Below are 14595 nucleotides of genomic sequence, written 5' to 3' on the forward strand. Positions count from 1 at the left end.
TTGCGCAAATTAAAGTAACCCGAGTACATGCAGCACCACTTTGATAGGGCTCAAGCGTGTTTCGAATCAGAGGCTCAGGGGGTCTTTTTGTGTGCGTGTGTGTGTGTATGGGTGTGTGTGTTTGGTTATTGATGGGTGGGGGACTGTTGAAGTTTTTGTGCGGCTGTGTGTGTCAGGATATGGGAGGAGAAAACATGTACTTCCCACTATAACAGGGTTCATTGACTATAACAATAACACTAATATTTTTCTATTTTACTGTTATATTTGCATTATACTTGTATTAAAATAAATTATATTCAATTATGAAAATATATATTTCATACATATGTATAATAAAAATGATAATACCAGTACATTATTATTTCTTTGCTGAACACATTTAGTATGCTAATTTAGGAAAAATATGAAAAAAAATGAAAAGAATTATATTCTTAATTTTGTTGAGGAATTGATTTTGAAGAAAAAAAAAATTTAACTGCATATTTGTCCCTTTAGAAAAAATATAACTTTATATAAAATACATATTAGGGTTAAAAAAAAAATAACTTGTGAATTACAAAACAGTAATTAGTACCACTACTTACCAATGTACTGTCAAATGCAATGGGAAAAGACTCAGTTAAAGGAAATATAGTGTATATTTGTTTTAAAACGTCACATGTTGATGTAACACTAACTGGCTATAGCACTTGAACGCCCGATCTGATTGAATTATGCATTTTCAAGCATTTCCGGCATGTGCATGACTCCAAGGAACTCACTGCTTGTTTCCTTTCCCTTAGCAACATGTTCCAACCATGTGTTCATTGTGTAAGTATACCCGTTCTCTCTGACAGAATGCTCACTGTTACCAATTAAGGCCTCACATCTGCTCGTCATTATTGTGGTAGAAGTTTAAAAGGTAAAGTCATAGTGTAATAGCAGTCATATAAACACCTGTTGCTCGCATATCTGTATATGCGTGTCTATGCGACACAATGTGAAGAGTCCAAGAAGTTGTGAGAAGTGAGGTGTATTTTACAGTACATGCCTTTGCAGATGGTAATGTTGATTCTGGAGGCCTCACGGAGGGCTGGCCCGCTGCAGGCCAGGAAACATCACTAGCACTAGGGCCATGTGGGACCTCTCCTTAAAAACAGAGAAGAGAAAAAAAACCTTTGAGATTTTTTCACAGCTCATTGTGAGCAATCAGGCAAATAGAAACTTGCAGCGGTGCAGCAGCCAGGCAGGAGCGTCTGACGTGGGACAGACCACATCTTTCACCTTCCTCTCGCTTGTCAGGAGAAGACCTGCAGATGTGCCTGAGCAGAAGCCCGGCATCACCTCAACACCACCCCAGGAACCAGGACACTCATGTTTTTTTGACGGCGCTATAGGGGTTTTGAGTCGGAAGTCACAATGCTGCCTGTTATTTGTTTAGTGTTCATCCTGGCGGGATTGGGGCAGGCCCAGAGTCAGAGTCGGACCTCCGGGCAGGAAGGCTCGGCCACTCCGTGGCGGCAGGTGATCCAGTGGGAGAACAACGGTCGTATGTTCAGCCTTCTTAACAGTGGATCCGAGTATGTTCCCGCTGGGACCGACACGCAGGACAGAGATCACCAAATAGTGGTTGCCGACACCCCCTCTCAGTCGTCCCGTAGAGCTCAAGGAGGCAATGTTCGCAGACAAGCGCCATCACGGGGATCCTCTGAGACTATCCGCGGGCAAGCCAGGCATCCTTTCGGTTTTGGGCAAGTGCCTGATAACTGGAGACAAACATCGGGCTCCACGGCTCGGGTACCCTTCCAGCGGTCCTCCGGCACCCGGGTCAGACAATCCACAGGGTCTTCATCTACCTACCCTTCAACACCTTATAGCATACCGTCCTACCCTCAGTATCCCATTCCTCAACAGCCCGTCTACCAACCCGTGCCCTTTGACCCAAGTTATACGGACGGATCATACAGGGGCTATGAGCCGCCCTTTCAACCGGTTCCCGGAGGAAGTTACGCCGGTGGATCGTACGCCGGTGGACAGGGGTACACCGGAGGGGGGTACGGCGTGGCTCCGGTCCTACCTGGCTCACCAATGGAATTCACAGATGACGGGTACCGTTTCTACCAGTCCTACAGCTATGGGTCCAACCCTGTGGCACCCCCACAGGCCGCCCAGCCTCCATTCACGGACGGCCTGGACCGCAGATACACCCATAGTCTATACAACGAGGACCCCGCTGCCTCCGTACCCGACAGCAGAGTGGACCAGCCAGGACCGGCCGGCCAAGCACCGGTACGAAGTCCTCAGTATGAACAGTTCCCACCATTTGCAAGACCCCAGCCTCCCTTTCCGCAACCTGTTCAGCCTGGCAGAAACTCTCCAAACTCTGCCATTGAGCAAACCAACGTTGGGAACATATACCAACAAGAGCAAAGAGGTAAACTAAGCTCTTTTGTTGCACTTGGAGTAGTTTGCAAAAATGACAAATACGGTGTATGCATTTTGTTCTGGAAATTGGCTCTCCGGAGAGGTTGAGGAGTTTGAGGTACACTTTTAAGTTCTGTAAATATTTCAGAGTCAGACAGACTAATACTTCACTGCAGCCACTGAGGGGATTTTTGCCTTTCTCATTGAAATTCCTCATGATGCAAAAAGTTGAGCACTTGCTCTACCGCCCTCCTAAATATGCAATCATCATTTCTGAGCATGTTTATCAGATGTCTTCAGCAATCTTTGTGAAAATCAGCCTCACTTTTTTTTTATGGCGGAAATGCGGTGCACATTCATCTTATGCTGATTTGTGCCACCCTATTTTTTTTTAAGAAAGCTCAGCACACAAGAAGCACTGTTTGAATATGAGGGGGTGCTCTGTGTGCTTCACGTGCAGTTTGGGTACAGCGATGGTGACCTCATTGCGTCTGGTAAGAGGTGTGGCTCCCTCCTACACTTGGGGACAAGAGAGAGTAAACAAGGTTTGAAAAGGGTGGGTTGGGGTGAGAAGGGGTGGTTTATACAGCAAATCACCACTCCCCATAGGGAAGGGTGATATGGAAAGTCCCTGCAAGAGTCATCAAAAGTAAAAGTTGATGAAATGTGTAGAACAAACACTACTTTAGATAAACTTGTTTTTCCTACCAACCCCTTGAGATTAATAGGCACAAACTGTATGATGTGAGATTTTTAATGTGTGCGCTCAAAATTAACATGACAGATTTGTTTCTACTGGTCTGCGCTCATCCTCGCAGAATCTTCATTCATTCAGCACCCAATGAGCTCCCAGCACAAAATGACATCAGGCGTGCAGATGTCTTAGTGAGCTCAGTCGTCACTCTAGCCCAGTTTGTTAGAGATTATGGGAGCAACAGCGGAATTAGTCTTCTAATTGCTGCTTCACAGAAAAGAAGGAAGTTGTTCTAGTACTGGTACTGTCCCAAAAATGAAAGTTTTCATGTTGTTGGAGGCAAAATGTACAAGGACTCAGGGAGACAAGACCAGAGAGTAGTAGTAACTCAAAAAGACATTTAAAAAAAGGAATTTTAGAAGAATAAATGAACAAAAGTCCTCAATAAAACAAAAAATTCTATGTAATCCACAAAAACTGGAAATAAGATACGACGCAGTCAACAAACGTGACTGACAACAACAGCTACTGAAACAATGAGCCCAAAAACACCAAAAGAGAGCGCTAAATACAAGCAAAGTGATATGTTGGTACGTTACCTATTAAAACAGTAAACCTTATTTTATTTCCTGTCGGTTTACAAGGCGACACAGTGTGCCGTGAAAGCTGCGTTAAAACGATGAGTCACTTGTTCGTCTTTAATTTGACCTCAATAAATGTGAAATACTCTGATGTGTCGTTGCTCTGCGGCTCGTCGTCTTTAGCTTAAAAGTATCTTAAAGGCAGGCCTGCGCGTCCTTTTTACAACTTCTTTGGTATATAAAATGCCTGGCAAGGTCTCCAAAGCGTGCCCCACTTAGAGCGTAATATGTGGCATTGTCACATGCTGCTGAGAGCCGATCAGCTTTGGTCCCTCCAAACACTTCATCCCTATAAAAGAGACCCAATTTCTCATTTCGAAAGATTAGCGGGGGCAGAGAACAAAGTCTTTTTCTTGGGTGGAAGCGAGGGAGAGAGAGTGAAAAAGCAAAACCGGGGTGGTCTCACACGGTTCTTACAATGTTTACATGGTCCGCCCCAGGAAGTGTGCCCTGTCCTAATACATCGGCCTCATACGGCGAGTGAGCGCTGAGAAGCGATGTTTGCGTAAGAAGCGAGTGAGCCAAAGCCCTTATTTAAACTCACCTGCATGCTAAACACTCAGCAAACACAACATGTCAAAACTTCTTACGCAGTTACTATAAACACACCACAAATATTTGTCAAGTCACTTAAGATATCGTCTGCTTTTATAAACGGTTAGAAAATTAAAGTGTACTGCATCAAATAATCAAAGAGGATTGATAAAATGTGAACGGTTACATAGCTAGCGTGTTGTCTTGTGACGCCATGCACCGCCAATGTTTTGTTTCGGTGCTTATATTAATTGAATTGCGAATACAGAATCCTTCTAAATATCTGATCACATGATCAAAAACTATCTATAGCTAGATACCTAGATATCTGTGTTGAAAAAAACACGAAGGTAAATCAATAAAAATGAACATCTTGCCCAATGGCTGGTTTCAAAGAATATTGAATGAAATGCTAACATGCGAGCATGAAGATTTTGCACCATGCCAAGTTTTGTTGTATAGGTTGCTATCTTGCTATATGTCAACATACCAACTGTTGCTTAGATTTTTGTTGTTTTTCCTTCACTGCCATATGGCATCAAGTGGATACAACTTGGAATTTAAATGTTTCCACAGGCAAAACCCAGAAGTCAAGACTCGGAGGTACTATTTCTAGTGCCTGGTCAATGATGTTGCAGCAATACCATATCGGTGATGTAATTAGAAATGACAAAAATAAACACCCTGCATCTGTCTGCTTGCTCTGTGTACTACAGTATCACACTCCATAGTCTCCACTTTGCTCCAGGAGTCCGTTTGCTTGCTGCCCCCAGTCTCTCCTCTGATAAAATGTATCTCCTTTTAAAAGTAAATTCAGGAGACGGTATGTCTCCACTGTTTCGGATAGACAAAAGAAATCAAACTTTTCTGTTGTAACATTCACACAGACTTGTCAGTGTCCCACTTTGAAACAAAAAAACAAGGAAAAAAAACAACAGCAGCACTGTGAGATAACTTGTTTTTCCTCGACATGTTCATTCTTCTCTCGCATCCCTTGAGTAAAGTATGACAAACTCACGCTGAATAGGAATAAGCCGTCCCGTAAACCAGCTTACATGTTTCCAAGTAGAGCTTCATCCTCCCCCCTGAAGGTAGAACTCATCAACCTCCGCATTTTTTATTAAAGGTTAACCTCAAGTGACAGGTTCATATTAAAAACGAGCGTCAGAGTAGATCACATCACATTAGCCGAGGCAGCGTATCATCATCTGCATAAGGCATCAGCCTGATATTCATAATAAGTTACATTTAGTTAGAGGCTTAGTGTGTATTATGTTCCCTTTTGGGACAATTTTACACAGTCACACAAAATGTGACCCTTTGGCACAGTCACCCCATACTCATCCCTGGTCTGGAAAGGCCTATGGAGCATCTCATTAGAAAAGCGTGATAATCATCTGGAATGTATGGTAATTAGCAGTGGAAGGCTCTCGGCACCATGACCCATTCTTGAACCGCTGACCTCTTCGCTGTTGCCCCCTCGTGTACTCCATCAGCGCTTTTATAAATGCCAGGAAATTAAAAAATGGTGACAAATATATGATGGGGCCGGAAGGGCTGGGTTGCAGAAAGATTGGAAAAAATGTTCCGTGTCAGATAGCGTGTCATGGTCGACTTCGATTTCTTCAATGGAATATCTGACACAGTCTATTATTGGATGATTGACTTGCAATTTGAGCGGATTTCAAAACAATCAAAAGTAATGGAATTTAAATGAATTTGTTCAAGAGTCAAACTGTCACCTGCATAAAACATTACGTAAGACCACCATATCTTTTTTTACCATTCTTACCAATTCTAAAACTGTTCAAGGTAAACACTTCTAAGTAAAAAGAATTGAACCTCCAAAGTTGAAAACAATCCGTATATATTAAATGAATGAGAAAATTGATGAGGTCGTGTTGGTAATGTTGCAGTCATGTATTTCTAGGTCCACCGTTTTTTGAGACATGACAGTCTCGATTGATTGTTGTGGTCCCTGAATTTCTACTGAGCTTTGTGTTTTATCTCGTCTTCATTATTCATCAGGGTTGCCTGACCTAGTTCCCGATGCCAACTATGTCCAGGCTTCTACATACATTCAGAGAGCTCGCATGTACTCGCTGCGCTGTGCTGCAGAGGAAAACTGCCTATCAAGGTAAAACCGTGTGTTGATATTGTACAGAAAATGGAGACCTTTCGGTTCTCTGCTCGTCTTAGTGTAACTGTCTTAATTAACTTACAGATCTCATTTGCAACTATCTTGCCTTGTTATTGTTGTCCCCCTCATTTGCCATTGATTATTTGGGTCTTCAAAACAACAGAATTTGCTATTTATCATTCTAGATCCGATTTCTGGCAAGCTTATTTTTTTAGATACTGAAAGATCTACAGGTTTAAATCATTTTCTGGCATTAGTCCTACTAAAACAATGCCCACACCTCATATGCCTGACATTTACTTTTAATAATGGGTTCATTGCTGTTTTTTATTTTTAATTAAATTTTTATTACATGGTTTTAAAAAGACAGCAAAGCCAAAACAACAGATTAGAAATGAGAATAATCTTAATTGGCCTTGTTTTCATAGAACTTTTTGACTTTCACATTAAATGAAAAGCACAACTTACACTAGAAATGGCATTTGAGCTAGTCTACACAAAATTGGGTGGGCATGTGAATCACACAGGAGGCAGGAACATATCTCAAAGACACATGAACAAAACTGAAAACAAAATAGTCGATTTTGGTGCGAAATTGCCATTTTGAGCATATTCTAGGTTTTACACTTGCCCAGATTTGCATGATGAAATATTTTTAGTCCACTCCAGCTTCTAAATTGCCTATCGCCGCCTAGGCAGTCTAGACCATTTCAAGTATTCACCATGAGGGCCGTGTGTGAAGGCTTTATGATTGAGACTTGAGTTTCATTATATTGTAACCTTTTTTGTTTAAAGTTACCTTTTAAAAAGGACATTGTAACAATAAACTTTTTTTTGGCAGGGAAAAAAGAAAATCACGCAAAATACCAGACTACCATTACATTTAATGTCGTTCATCCCCCAGGGTGGTAATCCTTGCTCGAGCTGCCTAGCACTAAACTAAGAGAGAATGTGATGCATTTAAACAATCTAAATTGTGCTCATCTTTGTAGGCTTGAGGCCTCTTTGTTAAGTCAACGGAATGCGTAAACCCCAGAGCCACAGTTTTAGTATGGCTGACTCTCCCGTGAGGACACCACCGAGATGACGTCCAGAAGAGCATCCAGCCATCCCTCAAAGCCCTTTCATATCCTGTCTGAGTTTGCGGCAATCACCGCCAGATGGGCAGCCGTAATTTGCCGTACGCTCCCAATGAAACAAGCGCTGTAAGATGAATGGCTCGGATCTTCCGCGGTTAAGATTGCGCCTCGTCTTATTTCGCACCAAAGTGAATCCTGTAACAAGAGCGTATATCATCTCGGTGGCTTGGCTCTCAACAGGCGATGAGATGCATGTAATCTGCGGGATGAATTATTCACCATCCCGCCTGCGAACCTTTCCAAGTCTTGCTCTAAGAAAAACAAACCATTTTTTTCCCCTGTTCATCCCTCAGCTCTGCGTACGCGCCGGAAACCACCGACTACGATGTCCGAGTACTGCTGCGATTCCCGCAGAGGGTGAAGAACAAGGGCACTGCTGACTTCATGCCGAACAGGCCGCATCATACCTGGGAGTGGCACAGTTGCCATCAGTAAGCACTTTACTGGAAATACATGTTGGTCATTGACAGTCACCTTTCAGAAGCCCATGTAAATGTCAAGCTGGTCAGCCATTAGCATTTGCAACGTGAAAAGAAGCAAGACAGCTGATCATGACGACTAGGTGCCTCATTTTAGAGGAAATGTTCACATCAACGGCTCATATCTCAAAATACTCTCAAGTCGGGTGTCGTTTGTATCTCAAGGCATGACAAAGGACTACTTTGGTTATCTAAAGGCTTATATCCTAAAGGTTTGTAGAAGAATGCCTCGCTTGTAACATTGTGTCCATGTAGCTATGACCCTGGTTACCTCTATCAACTTGGGGGTTGGCTAACCATGAAAAGCATTCTTGTTTTGACAGGATTCCCATCTAGGTGAGTCCCTTACAAATCCCGCGTGAGAACACAAAGGCAGATTCCTGTACACCATGTACTATAAAGACATATTACTGGCGTCCTTAGCTCCGTCCGTGGAAATGTTTGACTTGGCTCGGCGAGGCCCCCGGTGAAACAAATTGAATGTCACTCAGGAATTCCGTGTGAATTCGGTTGGGTGGGGTGTTATTGCTCTCATTTTTATGACGGTATATTCCACGTCCTGCCAAGACGGCCCGACCGTCTTCACCGAGGAGGAATGTGAGCAGCCATTAGGAGATTGGCAGTGTTGTTGTTTTTTTTTTTTATATTTGTCAGTCGGCATTGACACACGATGGCGACGGCGGCTCCCAGGAGGCAGCAAGCCAAGGCAATCATTCCATTGACAGACTTGACAAATCAATCTTTTTTTGGAAAAAATCGTTTTATTTTTTTCTGTCAATCCGTGACACCCGATCACATAGTTGTTTGAGTGCCACAGCGGGAATATGGGTTACTGGGGCAAAGTGTTTGCTTATGCAAGAAGTCTCTTACTATAAAATCTGCTGGCCTACATTTCTGGTCAATAAGCTCTCCAGCTGAGAACTTTATTCTCACGTAGCTTTCTTACCATAGTATCAATGAGAAAAAGCTACTTATTTTTGCCACTTTTATTTGTTGCCATGGCGACCCACTAAATTTTTTGTGGTTTACATCAGTAGTCCCTAACCATTGGTGCAATCATAGATAAAATAGATACATTAATATTTCTTATTCCTTTCAAACTTGTGTGGATTTATACGTCATAATCGGGAAATAACGGGGGCATCCCAGTCAATAATATCTGAACAGTAAAAAATAAGTTAATCTTGAACCATTCCTTGCCCCTCCTGGACATTTGGTAGCTAATCTCTATAAATCGGCCACCAAAACGTTTCTGTAGACGTCCGAGTTCATTTTTGCTGCTGCCTTGATGTGTTACATCATCAATGAAGATTAGCGAGCACATTCCTAGAAGGAGCCGAGTTGCAAAGATTGGCTCGTATGATGGGGATCATCGTCGGAAAGCTTTTTCCATTCTTTCGCTTTATCTTTGTCTCATCAGTCCATTAAACTTACTGAAGGAATTTTGGAGGTTTGTCCCTGTACTTTTTGGCAAATTCCAGCATCTTACTCGTGAGTTTGCATCCTTCGGTGGAGCATCTGTGCTTTTTGCCTTCTGAAAGTCGTTGCTGCTACTTTTAATTGCTTTTGGGTCTGTCCTTGGGTAAGCATTCAAACATGCTGTTCCCTTTTCATGGAATAACTTGGATTCGAACCTTCCGGAACTTATGATTTGGAAGACTTCAAATCCACTGTAAAGGAATGTGAAACTAATACTATTGGACAATGTGACCGGTTCTAAATTTGGCGCAAATTTGTTGACGTATTTTGAACTGATTTTGATTATGATTTTCTGTCAATAATCGGAAAATAGACTTTTAATCTCAATGAGCTTTACAATTGGTTGTTTTTCCACATCAGTTGCCCCTAACCAGTACACAGTGCCGTTTGACTCCCATGTTTTTTTCCAAGCATCACACAAACAGGCACACACACGCATAATGCAATACATTGTATAGAGAATGTAATATGCAATAAATGATAGTTTATTGCTTGTTTATTGGCAGCCTTGCACAGGCATTCCAGAAATGAAACAACAATGAAACACATGCTTTGAAATTTCATAACAAGGGATGTCTTTGTACCACACGAGGAGGTAATTGGTCACCACTGGAAAGATTGAGCGCAAAAATGATCACCCCCCCGCCCCGTTGAGTCCAACTTGCTTTCCAAGACGTCGTTTGGGTTTTATTAAAATTAAAATGACCGTTCCTGTAAAAATGTTGTTGCAACATGCAATATAAAGCAATGTTTGCACAATCCCAGTTTGTGTGACTTTAACGGTCCTTAGCGCTTACCTCACCGTAAATCTCCCAACTGGAGGTAAACTTCTATTTTATTACACATCATATTTATTGAAACTCACAGTATATTCCATAATGTCCTTTGTTCTGGGGACTATTTAATGGGAGTATTTAACTGATGCAAATGCCACTTGGTAATGCGCCTTGTGTAGTTATAAATTATGAAAGCCTCTGAAGTGTCATTGTATGAAAGTTTCATTAAGGATTATGAAGGTAATTATTCCTCTTAAAGACATCACGGCTTCCTCTGTGGAGTTTGCATTCTCTCCCTGAGCTTTGATTCCGTGTACGCTGGCTTCCGCCAACATTCCAAAAACATACCGTACATGTTCTGGTCTGGTTCTGATCTGGCTCTATTGACGTGCCAAAGCTGCGCAAATATGCGCATAATGTAAGTCTTGTGTCCCTCACACGCGTATTTCCATTTGCGAAGTACGTAACGTGTTGATTTGTCATTAATTAACCTCCCTTGGCTGTGAAAGATCTTGTTCATGTGCGTACGTCACCGCACGGCATTACACACCAAAACACTAACACATGACTTCACAATATTTACATAAACATTGCACCGCTTCATTGGAATTTGCCGAACTCAAGCTTGTATGAATGTTTGTTAGCGACCGTTCTTTTTCTCCTTTGTCCCGCTGCAGGCACTATCACAGCATGGATGAGTTCAGCCACTACGACTTGTTGGAGGTCACCTCGGGTCGCAAAGTGGCCGAAGGTCACAAGGCTAGTTTCTGTCTGGAGGACACTACATGCGACTTTGGACACCTGAAACGTTATGCGTGTACCTCGCACACTCAGGTAACGGCAGCTGTTCAGTAAACTGAAAATAATTGCTCATTTAATTTTTTTTAATTGATTGATTAAATTTAATTGAAAAATATTTCGCAATATCATGTATCTGTTTGTTCAGGGTCTCAGCCCAGGCTGCTATGATACTTACAACGCCGATATTGACTGTCAATGGATCGACATCACCGACATCCAGCCTGGAAACTACATATTAAAGGTAAAAACTCCACCATTTTTCCCCCGCTTTTAACACAAATCTGATTTCTTTCCTTTTTTCTTTAGCTCACAGTCAACCCCAAATTCCTGGTGATGGAATCAGATTTTACCAACAATGTTGTCAGATGTAACATCCACTACACGGGACGTTTTGTTACGACAACCAAATGCCAGCTCGCTCAGTAAGTCAAAACTTGTTTTTTTCAAATTATTTCTTCAGTAAATCACGTTACCCTCACTGTCTTGAACACATACTTTGACCAAGAGTTAAGAAAAAAAATTACAATAACTTTCGACAATACAATTAACTCCAACAGTCCATTTTGCAGGTTCAAACTTACCTAAATTGAATCTCCACATATTGATCAGGTGTACCTAATGTTTTGCCCATTAGCAAGGACTGTAAATTAGGTTTCACATCATGTCAACCTACCACTGAAGCACAATTTAGAAATGGCACTTTTTTTTTATGGCAACTCAATGAAGAGCATCAAAGTGTATCAAATTACTTACGACTTATTAGTGGACTTAATGGCTTTCTCGGCCAAACTATTTGATGATTTAACAAATTATGTTCTCATTCTTCAATTAAGATTAATGGCCTCTGAAACTTTTCCTATTCTTTTCTCGCCTCGAAGAAAAGATGCAGAGGCGATGAACTTTTCTTGAGCTCGATTAGCAGTACAGAAGATGCACAAAGCGCCAAACTTGGAAATATGCTCACAAAAGCATTTCTCGTCTTTGATGAAAGAAAAGTGGACGAAATGGCTCACTTTGTACAGAAATGAGTCAAAATTGCAGAAGCAGATGTGTGGAGCGTGACCTCCATTATATAAAGACAACCACTTCAAATGAGCTCATCTCTATAGTCTCTGTGTCTGTTAATCCACATTACGTTTATGTTGCAAAGTCTTCATCGGATTTAGATTAAAAAAAAAAGAAATCGTTAAAATTCATCGTATTCACATTTTCGTGATGCTGTGTTAAAGGTGTTAACAAGTTTGAAGAACAGCCAAAAGAATTACAACCCTTTTGCAAATTTCTAACTCTGTTCTTTAGGCGTCATAGAATAATCCCTCAAATTTGGTAGATCAGTTGACTTTAAATGAAATTGTTTAAATTCATACAGCATTTGTGAAACCCCAATCATAAAGACATTCTTTCGGGTTTAGTCTCTTAAACCTGTTTCTTAATTCTCACTAGGGGTCACTGTAGTATTGGAAATATCTCTAGACTATCGATATATGGTGATCCAAAACGCCATTCTAACTGTGTTGCTAACCAAAACAGTAGCACTTAGAGTAAACACTGAGATGGGTTAAAACGCAAAGTCCGACCGACCCAGTGATGTAAATGAGTTCCTAGTTGAACAGTATGACGAAGGGAGACTGGCCCCATACTAAAAATGAATAAATGTTCTCTTCCCTGCTTACATTGCAGGTCTTGATAAGGCACTGGAAGACCAAACGAACACCCACACTCAAGTGATCCTAACTGCTCTTCAATTGGAATGTGAATGGGACTTGTCGGCTCGCTGTACTGTGGTTGTTTGTTTGTCTTTGTTGTTTTTTTTGTTTTGGTTTTTTTAGCGCTGTCTCAGATTCAAGTGGGATCCACTTTTGGCACTGATTCAATTGGTTGGGGTGAATTATTTTAAGATGGGGTGGGAAATCTACCTGTATTTGATCTGCAATGCCATGCAAATTCTAAAAACAAACCAAAAACTCTTGCTGATGATAACTGCATCCAATTTTTACCTACAATACATTCTGTCTGGTCCTTGGAGAGCTGAAATGGCCTCTAATACCCATTTAAAAAAAAGGGGGGGGGGCAGCCCCTGTTTTATGTGACCATATTGTACAATGCATTTTTGTTTGCTGTTATGTTATTATGCTATGAATCAACTTCCATACCCCAGGAGAGTCCTCATACTAATATCATCCTGACAATTTGCTTTCAGACTCTGCAAAAGTATGTTGTATTGATTTTAATAGGTGTGTGCTGTCAGGTCACACTCCCTGCAGAGTTTTTGTTTGAACTATGAATAAAAAATGACCCGTGCCAGTGATGGAAATGAGGCTGATGTAAAATTGGGTCTTTAATAGATGCACATTGGCTTTTTTTGTCACAGTGGGTCATGCTGGACTTGGATTTTGTAGTACTAATCTTGCTTAATGTGATGACAATACTTCTTTTAACTCTTCAAAGTCCATTTGTACTTGAGGTAGTTCCTTCAAATAGACACTGCAATTAAAAACTCTCTTTCCCCCAACCAAATAGAAAAAAAAACTCCTCCAAAAAAGTTACAGTAGCTGCTTAAGTTGATTGATGCTATTCTTCACACATACCATATTCCCTCAGATATCGGGCCCTATTTTTATTGCACATGGGTATCATCCTACGAATAAGAAATAAGCGTTCCTCCCCAAATGGGTCGTTGAAATTTTGTCAGTTTCAACATGATATTGTGCAAGCGGTGTGTGAGAGAAGTTCCAGAACTAGTGTCACAAAAAGTATATTTTCAAACCAAAAGGTTTTGGTCTTCTTTCTAATGATCTTCGTCCCGCCTCGCACGGCAATGTTTTTTTACTGTTGGAACTGTCAGATGCTATGGCTAAGGCATTTGATCCTAATCTGAGAACAAAAAACTCTCAATTTGTCTTTGATCTTATCTTTATCTTTTTTTGAATCAGTACTTGAACTTTTTGACACCATTTGTAAACAAACAAATTAATCATTTGAACTCAGTTGCTAACCAAAACAGCAGCACGTAAACCGTCTTTAAGATGAGGTAGGGTTGTTGTAAACGTTCCCGAAGCAATAATGTTAAGTTATGTGGGGAATCGTCAGCAATTAAGATTCCAATCCTCCACCCTTATTGATGCACATCCCAGTGTTTTAAAAAAGAAGGTGCTCTAAAAAACAAGGCTCATGACTATTGTACGTAAGCTGTATGGTTTACACTGTCTTCAACTACCAACACTGGTCAGATGGCACATATATGGTCATCTATGCCTTTTTTTTGGAAGAATGTATTAGCAAATATTCCATTGATGCATGACTGACTTAAATGGTGGTTTGGTTTTGATATAGTTGTAACTATTGCATTTGTTCAGTCTGTGTTTTATGGGTTATCCGAATTTGTGCGATCATGGGGTGAAATAAAATGCTACAAACTCACTCAGTTGTGATGCAGTGCCAAAAAACAACAGGAAAATCTTCGAATCAAAGATGTTATATTATATTATATCTTACATTACATTATA

The 14595-nt window shown here is 41.1% G+C and overlaps 1 protein-coding gene across 1 annotated transcript; it reads left to right on the plus strand.

Annotated features, from left to right (window-relative positions):
• Nucleotides 1-1163: 1163 nt before the first annotated feature.
• On the plus strand, nt 1164-14509 carry loxl1 (lysyl oxidase-like 1). Its single transcript, XM_037247908.1, has 7 exons — nt 1164-2416; nt 6304-6412; nt 7848-7985; nt 10966-11122; nt 11235-11330; nt 11396-11511; nt 12770-14509. Exons 1-7 carry the CDS (start codon nt 1402-1404, stop codon nt 12774-12776), a joined length of 1638 nt encoding a protein of 545 aa, XP_037103803.1. The 5' UTR covers nt 1164-1401; the 3' UTR covers nt 12777-14509.
• Nucleotides 14510-14595: the final 86 nt, after the last annotated feature.

Source organism: Syngnathus acus, chromosome 3 (assembly GCF_901709675.1).
Source record: "Syngnathus acus chromosome 3, fSynAcu1.2, whole genome shotgun sequence".
Lineage (NCBI taxonomy): Eukaryota > Metazoa > Chordata > Actinopteri > Syngnathiformes > Syngnathidae > Syngnathus > Syngnathus acus.

Bases quoted from the DNA above. Each gene is read 5' to 3' on its own strand.
- loxl1 (XM_037247908.1), top strand. From the start codon at position 1,402: ATGCTGCCTGTTATTTGTTTAGTGTTCATCCTGGCGGGATTGGGGCAG. The intron at 11,123-11,234 runs GTAACGGCAGCT...CTGTTTGTTCAG, and splicing joins CGTGTACCTCGCACACTCAG to GGTCTCAGCCCAGGCTGCTA. The intron at 11,331-11,395 runs GTAAAAACTCCA...TTTTTTCTTTAG, and splicing joins CTGGAAACTACATATTAAAG to CTCACAGTCAACCCCAAATT.